The sequence below is a fragment of the Mytilus californianus genome, unplaced genomic scaffold (assembly GCF_021869535.1).
Source record: "Mytilus californianus isolate M0D057914Y unplaced genomic scaffold, xbMytCali1.0.p SCAF_10, whole genome shotgun sequence".
NCBI classification, from domain to species: Eukaryota; Metazoa; Mollusca; class Bivalvia; order Mytilida; family Mytilidae; genus Mytilus; species Mytilus californianus.
In genome coordinates, this window is record NW_026262582.1 from 18,670,472 (window position 1) to 18,685,253 (window position 14,782).

The 14,782-nt window shown below is 33.4% G+C and overlaps 1 protein-coding gene across 1 annotated transcript; it reads right to left on the minus strand.

Moving 5' to 3' along the window:
- Positions 1-1,747: 1,747 nt before the first annotated feature.
- Positions 1,748-14,035, minus strand: LOC127717708 (chitin synthase chs-2-like). The gene is made up of 11 exons (XM_052223471.1): positions 13,911-14,035; positions 13,216-13,301; positions 12,391-12,499; positions 11,523-11,676; positions 10,695-10,902; positions 9,481-9,681; positions 8,319-8,716; positions 7,658-7,822; positions 6,893-7,104; positions 5,909-6,063; positions 1,748-3,902 (listed from the first exon to the last, which is right to left on the minus strand). Exons 1-11 carry the CDS (start codon positions 13,985-13,987, stop codon positions 2,893-2,895), a joined length of 2,775 nt encoding a protein of 924 aa, XP_052079431.1. The 5' UTR covers positions 13,988-14,035; the 3' UTR covers positions 1,748-2,892.
- Between the last annotated feature and the right edge of the window lie 747 nt (positions 14,036-14,782).

Sequence of the window (14,782 nt, forward strand, 5' to 3'; positions counted from 1 at the left end):
TTTAAGCCATAATAATTCATAAAAAAACCACAGAAATTTAATAAAAGGGGGTGTACCCCACATGTGCCTGTTGCAGTTACAGCAGAAACTTGTTTTATTTAAAAAAAAAAAGAAATATCAAGTATATTTGTAAGGTGGTAAAAATCAGCATGTTTGTAAGTTTAATTTTGACAGATCTTGACTGTTTGGAACAGTACATTTTACAAGTAAGTAACCTAGCTGGTGGACCCTTTAAACAATTATAGGGATCCCTATATACATGTATGCAATAAAATGGAATAATTCATAAGCAAACCATTCCTGAGTCTAGTGTTATAAACACGGAAATAAGTCACAAAAGTTAAAATATTTCAGTTAGGTAATGCAGAAGACCGTGACCTAAACAGCTAAAAGGACCCTGTCACGGCTTGTGTACGACAAAGTATGGTTTTGCACCTCTGAAAGGATACACACTGGCTAAGTTTTTGTATTTTTACTAACCTAATGGATTATATAACTATTTAAAATGGTATAATTTGCACGATTTAAGACATTTTCAACTCGAGTAGTGATTCTGGCGATCAATGTTTATTATTACGTGCTCAATGATGTAAGCGGTTTTTCCCCTATGACCTTTGACCGGGCCGCTTACGTTCCATGTGTTGATACAAGTATATTAATGGCATTCATCTCACATTTTCTTATTTTTATACTATCTATACAAAATATATCTGTGCCTAAATCGTTCAGAGTATACAAAAATTGTTAATAAATAAATGAAAGAATCAAAGATCTGCCACTAACATCGTCCTGAACATGCATGAAATATTTGCCACTGGACGTTAAGCAACAAACAATCAATCAATCTGCCACTAACATCAATTTATCCAAATAACGAAAAAAACATAAGATGTAAGCAACAACAACTGTCGTGGTTGTTTCGAGTTTTTTAAAAAAAAATTTCAAACTGATTTCGCATTACGACGACCTCTTCTTTTCGAAAATTTACAGATTATGAATAAGTATTAGATACGTGTACACCTTGATGGTGTTAGCCCGAATGGGTGTATCTGAATCACACCAAAATATTATTGTCAATGCAGAATGATCGTTTTCAATAATTTAGGAGGGGATCTTTCGGCGATTTGACCATATGTTTTTGAAAAGCATGATAAATGCAGGGTATCCAATTTCATTTAACGACATCTTGGTGTAAGTCTAAATAATTATAGGTTATAACATATCCTTTTCCATATCGACCCTTGTATCATCCAGAGACTCCCTTATTAGCCCAAGGCGATGATACCAGGGCCTATATGGAAAAGGACATGTTATAATATTTATCACATATTATACAAATGCTTTAATAACAAAGTATAAAAGAATTTCATTATACCGGCAGTGTTCTTTAATTAAAAAAATCCGCAGTCGTTTAGTCGACGTTTCCGTCCGTCATTGTTGTTCCGTAAACTTATGAGGTCATACCAGGGTACAATAACTGTATATGACGTCATAACAGGGCACAATAACTGGTTATTTGTCCCGGTTAGGAATATGACTGGGCAAATCCGCGGTTATTGCATATGCAAAACCCAATGTTTTAGTTACAAATATTTGATAATGCGTAATTCACAACTTCTGAATGTTTTACGTTTAATGTTTTCCACTGTTCACGACGTCTGATCAATTCTTTCAAAATTTCGTTTAATGTTCTTTTGGGTGCAAGTATATATAATTACGATCAATTTTGAAATAAACAGTTTGAAAATAATCTCCAAGATGCTTTATTCATACAAAACCTACAAACAAATCTTCACTGCTACACGACTTTACATTATTAGAAGCACCGGACAATCCGAAGGATGAATAATTGTATATTTCTAAAATTTCTATAAAAATGTCTCGTTGTTAAACCAACATATACTGTTATCTCATATAGAATATTTTTATTTGAATTATGTCTATAAACCAACATTGAGATGTGAGGATCATTATTCTTATTATGACACAAATATTATAGTTCCGTTCGTAATTATTCGCTTTCTAACCAAACATAGCATCCCGGCAATTAGTGTCCAATGTAACAATATCTTTTTATTATTGTTACATTTCAACGTAATCGTAGCCAGTGCCTATTATGAATAGAGTGAGAAACGTGTCACATCTAGTACTAGTATTGCAATTTTTAAAACTCCCGTTTTGAATTCTGATTGCAGTATTTGTGAAAAAATCATTTCACAAAAACTTTGAAACCTTTAACTACTGATCAATACAATGATTCGGTACAACATGTACATGTAATTTGACTGCACCGTATTCGCAATTCGACAATTAATGTTTCCCCAGTGATTGAGCCTTTTTCAGCCCAAAATAATTGAAAACTAAAAATTTACTAGAAACGTTGAAGTGCTGATACAAAAGGATCAAACGTATACAGAAAACGTGTGTCTCATTCGTCTCGATTATGTTATATAATTTTTTTAATTTTTTTATCGACCACTAGATAGATATTTTTTGATAGTACAAAATTTAAAAACTCAAAATGTTTTAAAGGAACTGTCATCTCACATAAATGTTAAAAAGTTACTGCAATGTATAGAGTACTGTCATACATATTTTTTCTTTAATATTATGCCATTACGTCAGGTAATCAAGTTATAACCTTGTCCGTCCAATCTTTCCAATATTGATGTTCATTCAAAACCTTGTCTTTGTGATTCATTTCCGATAAATCGTAATTTTTTTCTATAGTTTAAAAGATTGTACGCGCACTGTTTAAATTGTATAATCTACAGTAAACGAATACAATCAGTGTCCATTGTAAATATTCTAACATAAAATCAAAGTGTCAACATAAAAATAATACCACACTTATAGTTAATAAATAAATATATCTAAAACAAAAAGTAATTTCTAAACGTTGCTATCACTACCAAACTTTCCATTCGTGTTGTCCGACTTTGACTTCCGGTTTTCTCCTTCTGATGACGACGATGAAGATCTCGTCCTCTCGGTTCCTATCTTGTTTCTTCTAGACCTGGGCTTTTCCTTCTTGTCGTTCCCTGAGGTAAAGTTTTCTTTTTTTAGTCGAACAGCATCTTTTACAATATTCCTAAATTTTGACCCTGTCCCTACTGTTTTATGTTTACTAAAATTATTCCATTTGTCCATCACTTTTTGTGCTACTAGTTTGTTTTTTGCATACAATGAACCCGTAAGATCCTTAAATGGTGCCTTCTCCCAATTTGCTTTCACAACGTCTTGCAGATTCTTGAACTTTCTACCACCACGCACTTGTTCAAGCGACTTGTTCACGTTCATGAATTTTCTATCTTTATCGGTATATGTTGTTGATAACGGCGCAATAGGAACTACTGCTGGCTGGATCAAAAAGTCAGCAAGTCTTGAGTTCGTTTCACCCGTGTGAGTGACATCACTCTCCCAGATTTCGGTCGTTGCACAGATATGAACTAGCGTTGAAAATCTGTGATACAACATACAAACAAACTGAAGCAGCAACAACATGCCAAAGACGGCTGTGAAAAGTATTGCAATTGGAACCAGTTGGATTGTACCTCCACTACAATCAATCTCTATGGCCAAGGAATCTCTGAAAGCGTTTACTTGAGTTAATCCGAACATCACTGTAACGAGAATTGCGTTAAGTAGATAGACGAACAAGCATGCTCTGTTTCTTAAATCAATTAATTCTAGTTCTACTTCCTCCTTCTTCTTAGAGTCTTCGTGTATGGGTTTTAAGTATTTCTTTATATACTTCTTCCAAAACTTTCGTTCTTCTTTTGAAATCATTTGAACGGATTGGTCTGCCCTTACTTCCCACACATCTTCAATATTTGGTTTTTCTTTTTCAGGTTGTCGTTCCTTATCGATGTCCGATTGTCTGACCTGCACTGCTTGGTCAACTGTAAAGTTAATATATTAATTATTAGCGTTTTCATATTATTTAAATCATGGAAACTATGAATAAAAGATGGGAAGGTACCAAAGAAAAAATCACTGCAAAAAAAAAACCAAACTAATTCATAAAAAAACTAAAAACTGAGCAACATGAAATAAACAAAATCTTATTGAAATATAGTTATGTATCCATGCTTTTCACACAAGACTCTGACAACGCTTACAAGGATCTGACATGGCTTTCAAGAATCTGACAACGTTTACAAGAATCTGACAACGTTTACAAGGATCTGACAATGTTTACAAGGATCTGACAACGTTTACAAGGATCTGACAATGTTTACAAGGATCTAACATGGCTTTCAAGAATCTGACAACGTTTACAAGGATCTGACAACGTTTACAAGGATAATTATGACAACGTTTACAAGGATCTGCAAATGTTTACAAGGATCTAACATGGCTTTCAAGAATCTGACAACGTTTACAAGGATCTGGCAACGTTTACAAGGACCTTGACAACGTGTATACGGATCTGACAACGCTGATAAAGATATGACAACATTTTTAAGGTTCTGACAACGCTTTGAAGGTTCTGAAAACACTTTCAAGAATCCAACAACTCTTTCAAGAATCTGACAACGTTTACAAGGATCTGACAACGTTTACAAGGATAATTATGACAACTTTTACAAGGATCTGCCAATAATTACAAGGATCTAACATGGCTTTCAAGAATCTGACAACGTTTACAAGGATCTGGCAACGTTTACAAGGATCTTGACAACGTGTATACGGATCTGACAACGCTGATAAAGATATGACAACATTTTTAAGGTTCTGACAACGCTTTGAAGGTTCTGAAAACACTTTCAAGAATCCAACAACTCTTTCAAGAATCTGACAACGTTTACAAGGATCTGACCACGCTTTCAAGAATTTGACAAGGATACAACAACGCTATCAAGGATCTGAAATGTTTACACTTATCTTATAACGTTTACAAGGATCTTACAACGCTTTCAAGGATCCGCCAGCGTTTACAAGGATCTGACAACGTTAACAAGAATCTGACAACGTTTACAAAGATTTAACAATACTTTAAATGATCTAACAGCGTTTACAAGGTGCTGACAACGCTTTGAAGGATCTTACTTTGCTTTCAAGGATCTGACAACGCTTTCAATGATCTAACAACGCTTCAAGTATCTTACATCGTTTTAATACAAGGATCTAAGAACACTTTCAAAGATCTATAAACGCTTTCAATGATCTGCCATCGTTTACAAAGATCTGACAATGTTTACAAAGATCCAGCAACGCTTTCAAGGATCTAACAACACTTTGAATGATCTAACAACGTTTCAAGGATCTTACAACGTTTCAATACAAGGATCGAAGAACGCTTTCAAAGATCCAAAAACGCTTTTAATGATCTGCCAACGTTTACAATGATCTGACAACACTTTCAAGAATATAAAAAGACTTTCAAGGATCTGGTTTAAATCGCCCAGTGCTAACCATGGAACCTTGAATTGTTAGATTCATTTTTGGATACGGTGACTCCATTGTAAAAACTTTTAAAATATGTATAAACTTTGAAAGATTTTATAAATGCTCAAGCGTGGTTTGGTTTTTAGTTTTTTTTTTTTTTTTAGAAAACCTGCATTGATCTATAAGATTCCTTTTGCATCATTTTGATGAATGATATCTTTATCCATACTATTTATTTATACTTGTAATGGCCTTTTTCTTTTTAATTTTTTCTGTGTTGTGCACCTTAAAAAAATGAAAACAACATGTTATAAATTTGATGCGTCCGAAGCGCTTTTCTGGATTTACCTTCATCAGGAACGCTTAAAGCCGAATATTTGAAAGTCAAGGAAGTATAAAGACCAAAAACGTTGCAGAGCATAAACCAAAAAGGATCTAAAAAATAGCCAAATCCATCTAAGGCCAACTTTGCCTGAGTTAATATACATATACTGTGTAACACATAATTTTTAGTTACCTGTTGTTATATCCTTATTTTTATTTATCACATCTTTTTCTTTTGGTTCTTCTTTATCTGTGTTCATAATTTCTCTGACATCTCTTACTTCATTCATCATATTAGAGTATAGGAAATCGTCTTTGTTGTAATCATTCGTCGGACAAAACATACAACTAAAATAATATAAATAAATGGACAATGTGTTTATGGGACACAGATGAAGCCCCTCGCTCGCATATAACGTTATAAAGGGCCATAACTCGGGAACCGTAAAAGTGACGCTATCCAAGTTCAAACTTGATCAGTGACACTGTAATTTGTGGTAATAAACATTGTGTATAAGTTTTTTTACATTTGGTTGAGGCAAACTAAAGTTAGAGAACGGAAACCTAGCGTCGGGGCCATGAAATACATTTAATCCCCGAATATTGAAATATTGAAAGAAATCAAAAACACTAATCTATGTATATCATGTATATAGCAAATAATTTCACATTTATATCTGATAAATTTTCAGAGTATTTTCTCGGTAACATTATGCACTTTTACAGCTTGCTCTGTTGTGCTGCTGCTTCACCATTGTCACATGATGCGTTGAGAGTTCATCGCTCTCAATCATGTTAAATATGACACATTCATTTGTTTCCTATTCCAAGCCAAGAACAGGTATTGCAGTGGTTCTCGATGGATGCCGTCTACAATATCATTGATTTTCGTTCATTGTTTTTATCATAAATTCATAACCTTTGATATATGACTATATGCTTTGTTCATTGAATAAAGGCCGTAGTTTTTCACATTCTAAGCATTTGATCTTTGGTGGATTGTTGTTTCATTGACAATCATACAACATTTTCGTATATGTTATAAATTTTTATTGTTAGAAATACTAAGGATATTGAACTTTTCAAAGACGAAACGCGCGTCTGGTATACAAAAATATAAGCTTGGTATCTGATACTTTTTGATTATTTATTTTAGCATCGAAGTCATTAATGATACCTGAAAAACTTTCCTAGTGAGCAAAAATATCCTTTTTCCTCTTTTTCTGGTTTAAATTTTTTGTCTGGTTTCGTGTTGTCAGAAGCCTGTTTTGTTTCTCTTGTGCCCCATGATACGATGTGAAGATTTCCAATCGAATAAAGAAACATCAACATGGACATTGAAGGTATAGCCACAAAATACAACAACCCAGGTATGATACAGAAAAATTCCTGTAAAAATATGATAATATTTATCAAGCAAGTACTCAATGTGGTAGTAATGTACAGGATAAAAATAAGCACGGCGCAGAGGCTGTTCAAGATTTAAATAAAACTGCTGCTCTAAAGGGAGATGTGGGGTACGTATTAATTAGAAAGCAAGTAATAATAAAAATAATAAATATATGAACAAAAAATTCAAACAGGGGTTAATAAACCGTATAAGCTAATAGTGAACCTTTTTGGAAAGAGCATTAGTCAGTTTCAATATGAACCGACTTAAAATGAGGTAAAAGATAGGAAAAACAGTTAATTTTCTTGTCTCCTTAAGTGCAATATACGATGGTGATTGGCATACCAGTAAATATGATATTGTAATTAAACTACTAGTATTAGAAAAACACAAACAATAACTGCCGTCAAATCTTTACTTTGTCTCTCTCGGATTTCGAGGTATGTAAAAACATTAACTGGACTTGTACTTGCATTGTGGTATGAGCATTTTAAAAATTCTTATATTTTGAATTCATACATCACATCAACTCTTTAAAAACCCATTACATACCTTTGGATGAACTAAAGCCGAAACCACGAAAACTCCTGCGACAAATATAATAAAAATGGTCGTCATTGAGCAAACTCCTTCATCTATAGCATCTTTAACTACACCAATCATTACAATCATCATCACAATAACGTAAATAGAGGATAAAACGGCGGCTAATTGAAGCTACAACCAAAAATTAAGATGCATTACTGCCAAACAATGATCGTTATTAAATTTTATCTAATATCTACTCCGATGATTAAACAAGTGGTATCTTTTATAAAGACTACACACTAAGCAATTGTAACAGTATCGTAAAATAAAGGAAGAAAAAAAGGAAAAAAAGAAAAAAAGACAAAAAAGTGGCTAACTAAAGAAGCAGCGGAGTAAAACCATTTTTTTTCCTTCTTCTTGGGTTTATGTTGCTCAATATTTGTTAACGTTCAACATCTACATATGTACTCCACAATTTGAATTGAGTATCTAATGTGCAAAATAGATACGTATATATGCAATATTGTGAAATTGTTTCTCATTAGAGGTATTGCCAATTAATGAATATAACCGATACGTTGAATTATCACAATATCAATACAAACTTTATAAATTGTGACTTGGATGGAGAGTTGTCTCATTGGCACTCATACCACATCTTTTTATATCTAATTATGAAACAAACCTGTCTTTGAGATGACGCATATAGAGTCATCAGCAGAAACAATCCGACAGGAAACAAATTCAGGAGAAGAGACAAATATGGGGGTATTGCTTCGAATCCAACAATAATCGCTCCCAAGATAATCATAAATATTGTCCCCGGTGTTAACAACGTGGATACAAACAAAAACATCTGGTAAACAATATACAGAAAAGAAATATTCTCGTTGATCTTTGTGACCTTCTTCCAGTCAAGTATGATATCGAGAATATTAGCCATTGTAGAAGGTGTCCATCTGCGACGTTGGTTGTAAAATTCATAAAACCCTTCCGGTGCAAATGTATATGCATCTGATTCTGCGCAGTACTCTACTTTCCATCCTTGTTTTAGCAGTAACGTACATAACCATCTGTCTTCACCTAAAAAACATCGGTACAACTAAGTTACATGTACTTTAGAAAATTATGTATAAGGCCAATCTGTATGAGTTGTCGTTCTTCTAATTTCAATGCATGCATACATTTTGTAACCGTTGATAGCCAAAGAGGTAATTTCGGTTTAGGATGGCCTTGTGTACGCTTATCTCAAGTTTTGTATGTAGCATTTTTGGGATGGTTGTGTTCTTTTCTCTATACTTTTCATCGAATTACGGATTTTGATTGTTCCTCTAATATTTTCTGATAAACTAATATATGTACAATTACATGTACTTAATAGGGGAAATCTAATTAAACACAAGTAGTTTAGTGTTTGTAATTTTTTGAATGTAACTTTATTACACTGAAATTATGATGGCAAAACAAAGATATATCAAAACGAACTAGAAAAGCTATTGAGGGAGCAAGACAAAGAGTGCATACTCATGTGCTTTTATGACGATTTGTTTCGGAAGTGTTTTTTTTTGTTATTCATACATGTTTTTGTCCGGGTTCACAGCATTCTGCATTCTGTGACAGTAAATATCATAATGAAAATACTTTTACTGTATAAAATACAACATGTCTAGATATTAGTGGACACTTTCGGAATTTAAAATATTAAAGTAAAAATACGATTTATTTTGTCCCAAAAGTATGTCCTTCGTATCACACATCCTCACTCTGCGTGACATTATTGTGTGGGTTCAAAAGTTTTGTTTTCGTGCCTTGGTCAAATTAAGAATGAAAATGTACAAGCCTAATACCTTGATCATATTGAACATAGTGCTGAGCTTCATTTGCAATTGTTGTGTACTTTTGTAAAACCTCTGGATGCATAAGAGCGGAACCCCGGAATAGACTGAAGCATCCTGGACTGCACAGAACGCACCCAATCACGTGTTCAGTTGCTTTTTGCAACCAGTGACTAATCGCATATTCAAACTTCTGATACCATACCATTGGTCCTAAAAAGAAATTCAAGATTCTTGTGATTTATATGTTTGCTTGTTTCTTTAATGAGTTGTAGACAATAAGTACATGTATATACATTTATATGTTTTTGTTTATTGTGGGCAAACACGTATACATAGAATACTCGATCTGTAATGTAGTCAAATGAATATACAGTATTTCTGCTCTTTGGTCGGGTTGTTATCCCTTTTGACACATTCCCCATATCCATTCTCAATTTGATTTGTCGAAAATATAAAAGTTGTTTGTGCGAGTTTTAGAAACATGATACAAAGCGAGTGTAAGCTTTTCTACTGGTCGTAGCAAGCACAAATACATTTTATATTTCTGAAAATGCACATTTATTGTATTTATCCGGCACTTGAAGCTTTAATTGTCTCTGAATTTGCAAAGAAATCAATAAAGTTTAAACACGAGCCGCGGAGAGGACCATCTTTATTCATCCTGCGACAAGTCAACTGTTTTACAAATAATAGGCACACAAATAGATATGTGCTGTATTTGTACTTGTATAATTAAGATTCCTGTTATTCCATTTCCATGTCGAGCAAGCGGTAAGTTGGATATTACTTTTTGCGCAGCAGTGCATGTTTGTCATTATCACCAGACAGTAAAATAAATGTACCAAATTTAATGGAATACATTTTGTGATCGAAGTCTTTAACTTCCACTTGAACCTATTCAATTTATCGGCCCAAAATTCTTTTGATTGATTATTAATAAATATGGTTAATATATTTCCCGAGTGTCCATGGTCAGTGAAAAATATTTCATATATATTCAATGCAAAGAGTGAACGTGCATACAACCTAGGACTTTCCCTTCACAATGTACATGTATCTATAGGATTTGGCTGCGTATGTATACATCCACACACTTGAGAATATGTTCAAGTGCCTAATGGGAAAACTCATATTACTACACCACAGTTAACCCGTTAGGACTATCATTTTGAAGCAAGAAAAAACACATAACAACGTCAATTGTATGCGTAAAAATGTAAAACCTGATCCAATTGGGTGAATTCTTCCACAGGCTGCTCCAACAATCTTTGACTTATTCATTCGTCTCATCAAACTAAGTACAGCTTCCGGTTCAAAATCAACGTCACCATCGAGAGCTAAAAGGAATGTATTGTCCAAGGCTGCTTGCTTCCCTGAGTCACCATGCTTTTCTTGTATACACCATTGTAAAATATAATACATATACATAACCTGTGGAATTAAAAAAAACATGTGGAAAATATATTTGTTTTCTTTTACTATCAAAAAGAAAAGTACACTTGTTTACTTTCATGTATAATCAATTCCAGTGTGCTATTGGTTTACCACGACTAAAGCTTTAAGCAGAGAGTCAAAATTCAATATAACGAATCACTGATTAGTTAAAAAAAAAACACGTTCTTAATGGTTTTAAAATCTTGATTGAATAGACTTTCGAAAAAAAAAAACGAAAAAGGGACAGCATCCCATCCAAACAGAAACAGCTAACATTTGATAGTCGGTCGGAAGGGGGATAAATGACAACGAGACAACCACCGATAACAAAATGTATGGTCATTAATAATTTGTGCACATTAAATATTGATACATTCGAGGTACATTGTCTCATTCCACTGCATTTTTTCGTTTTATTTCATCCCTTCTCTTACTGTAGATGACATATTCGTCACATATAACGGTGTTCTACTCCATTGCTGAAGTAAAGATATGACGTCAGAGCAAGGACTTTGAAAAAGCAAGCAAAGAATTTGACATCTATTTGTGAGGGCGGAACAAAATCGATTACAGAGGCCAAAAATCGCAAGAATGTTTTGATTTAACTTTTCTTTTACCTGACTCCACCGTTTTTTATGGCGAATTTTGGTCTTATCCTTCAAGTGAGCGACCATTTTGTTTCCTCCTGGAAGAATCCATTCGATTCTTGCTCCATAGGGTGTTCTATACATCATACCATCATCTAATTCTATGTCAGTACCATGAACGAAGCTGAAAACAAAGAAAACAATCAGAGAATGAGGACAATTTCATATCTTAGTGATGATTTCATAGTTGGTGACCAATATTTGAAGGAGTCCCGCAAAATTTGCATTATTGAGTAAAACAAATGTGTTGAAAGAATAAAGCTAGTATACTAGAATCATTGCTCTTTTTCTTTTTATGTCTTTAGCTACATTTTATAAAGGTGTGTCGAGTCTTAAAAACATTATTCTTAAAGATAATAGTTCAGTGACTTTGAACAAAGTAAATGTTAAAAATTGAGGTTTGGATATTTTTGTTCATGCATTTTTCCTATTTTCTCTTCTTCACGTTAATACATGATTACATAATGAAATCTACTTATTACCTTCTCGTCGTATAGTTATTACATTCCCGCCGTATTGTTATAACCTTCCTGTCGTATTGTTATTACCTTCCCGTGGCGTCGTAATATTATTAACTTTCCGTCGTATCGTTATTACCTTCCATACATATTGTTGTTACTTTCCCATCGTATTGTTATTTCATTCTCGCCGTATTGTTATTACCTTCCCGTCGTATTATTATTCCCTTCCTCCGTATTGTTATTATCTTTTCACCGTATTGTTATTACCTTCCCACCCTATTGTTGTTACCTTCTCGCCTTATTGTTATTATCTTCGCGCCGTATTGTTATTACCTTCCCGTCGTATCGTTATTACCTTTTCTCCGTAATAATATTACCTTCCAGCGACATTGATGCATTGGATAAATGTCTTTACATAGCTATTTGCTTTTGGATATTTTTCTCCCTCTTCTAAAGGATCAAAGGCATCATCAAAGAAGACTTGGGCTATTCAATTAAAAAAACCCAATAAACATTGTATACAAATACACACCAATATACTGATAATATAAAAAGAGGGAGAAGACATCAAGAGTACACCTAAAACGACCCTTCAAGTTGCTTAATCTTTGCCAGCTGTTGATCTCGTTACATGTTTTTATGGGTATCGACACCTGCTGGAAAATATCATCAAATCACAAAAAATAAAAAAAATAAAAAACACTTATAAATTGCATAAAAACAATACTAAGTCTTACATTTATACAACCTGAGACAACATATATAGCTGGTATTCTTTTTATATGTGCTGCTGTTTGATGGAAAATTGCTCGAAAAGAGATTTGAATAATTATATAGGAGGATATAGACTAACAAACTTAACTATAACCAACCAAACTAAATACAAAATAAATTGTAAAATCGAAGTGTTTCTGGAATACAAAGTTTATGTAAAAATGATATCTTATAGCTACTTTGTTCTAATGAACGTCATCGATCTTTTTTGTTAACTTGCCGTTTCTAAGAAAACACGGGGAAACAATATGTTTGCCAATGTGTCTTGATGTCATGTTGTTATCCCATATGTGGTTTCTGTATTTCGAGGACCAATTGTCTATACTTCTATGGTTGTTTCTTCATTTTACAAAACAAAATCTGTACAAGTTTTTCTTTATAAATTATATGCGCATGTTTGCAAAGACATATTATAGCAAGTAACGTACCTTCGAGATCATAAGTTTCTTCTGATTGGTCCTCATCGGGAGACAGTTCCGCCATAAGGCTGTTCCTGAATTGATTTATGTCTAGCCTACAAAAGAGGGACGAAAGATACCAGAGGGACATTCAAACTCATAAGTCGAAAATAAACTGATATTGCCATGGATTAAAAAAAGAAATAGTCCCACAGAAAAACAATATTACACAAAACACAGCACAGAAATCTAAAGACTGAACGACAAGAACCCATCAAAACCTGTGGGCGATATCAGGTGCTCCGGAAGGGAAAGCAGATCCTGTTCTACATGTAGCACTACAAATGATGGACACAAAATGATTGATTGGTGTGTTATACAGTACGCTGCATCAAATATAAATAGTTTATCGCGGCAATGGAACAGAATGGTCGGAAGTAACCTTTGAAAACGTCAAAATAATAAACTCATGATGATACATTTTCTATAAAAATAAAAAGAAGAAGTATCATTGCCAATGACACAACTCTTCACAAATTACCAAAATGACACACAAGTATACAATTAGTCTTTTTGTTTGCTCATATAAGTCTCAAGTACAGCTTTATCTTAAAACCAGACGTTATGACGTTGTTTTTATCGTGAAAGGTCTATACACTTTACCAAAGGTCTTTCTCAGCCAATTATAGATGTGATTGTAAGAGTCATATAAAAAATAATTTTACCTAAAAACTGACTTCAGAAGCTGTGTCATTTCATTGGCTGTTTCGTGCCACATCGTTGCACAGCAAGCATACAACATCCGTCTTTCGTTTTGCACTTTGTCGTTAACTGCTGGTTTGGTTTTGGTGTCATCGGAATCATCCTTAGTAGAAAATGATTAACTACCGAATAACTTTATTTCAGAAAAATAGCTTTACATTATACAAGAAAATAGCATTCGCAAATACTTGATGTGAAGCAATTAATAGACAACTAAATTGGAATAGGTGTAAGATCTTTTATGCGTAATAACGGATTTATAATCAAAAAGTGTGAACAATAGTGTTTAAAAGAAAACTTCGCCAAGAGATAGTGTTTAAAATGAAAATAAAGTTGAAGAAGTAGTGTTTCTAATGAATTATTTATACCTTGTTAAAGAAATAGCGCTCCGTGAGAATACTTTGTTTACGAAATAGTGTTTCAAATGAATACCTTGTTGGAAAAATAGTGTTTCATATGAATACCTTGTTGAAAAAATATTGTTTCAAATGTATACCTTGTTGAAGAAAAAGTGTTTCAAATGAACACCTTGTTTACGAAATAGTGTTTCAAATGAATACCTTGTTGAAAAAATAGTGTTTCAAATGAATACCTTGTTAAAGAAGAAGTGTTTCAAATGAATACCTTGTTTACGAAATAGTGTTTCAAATGAATACCTTGTAGAAGAAATAGCGCTCAATGTGAATACTTTGTTTAAGAAATAGTGTTTCAAATGAATACTTTGTTCACGAAATAGTGAATATTGTATTGGGTTTTCTCATTGTTGAAGGCCCTAAGGTTGCTTATAATTGCTAACATCCACTTAATTTAAACTTTGGTGGATAGTTGTCTCATT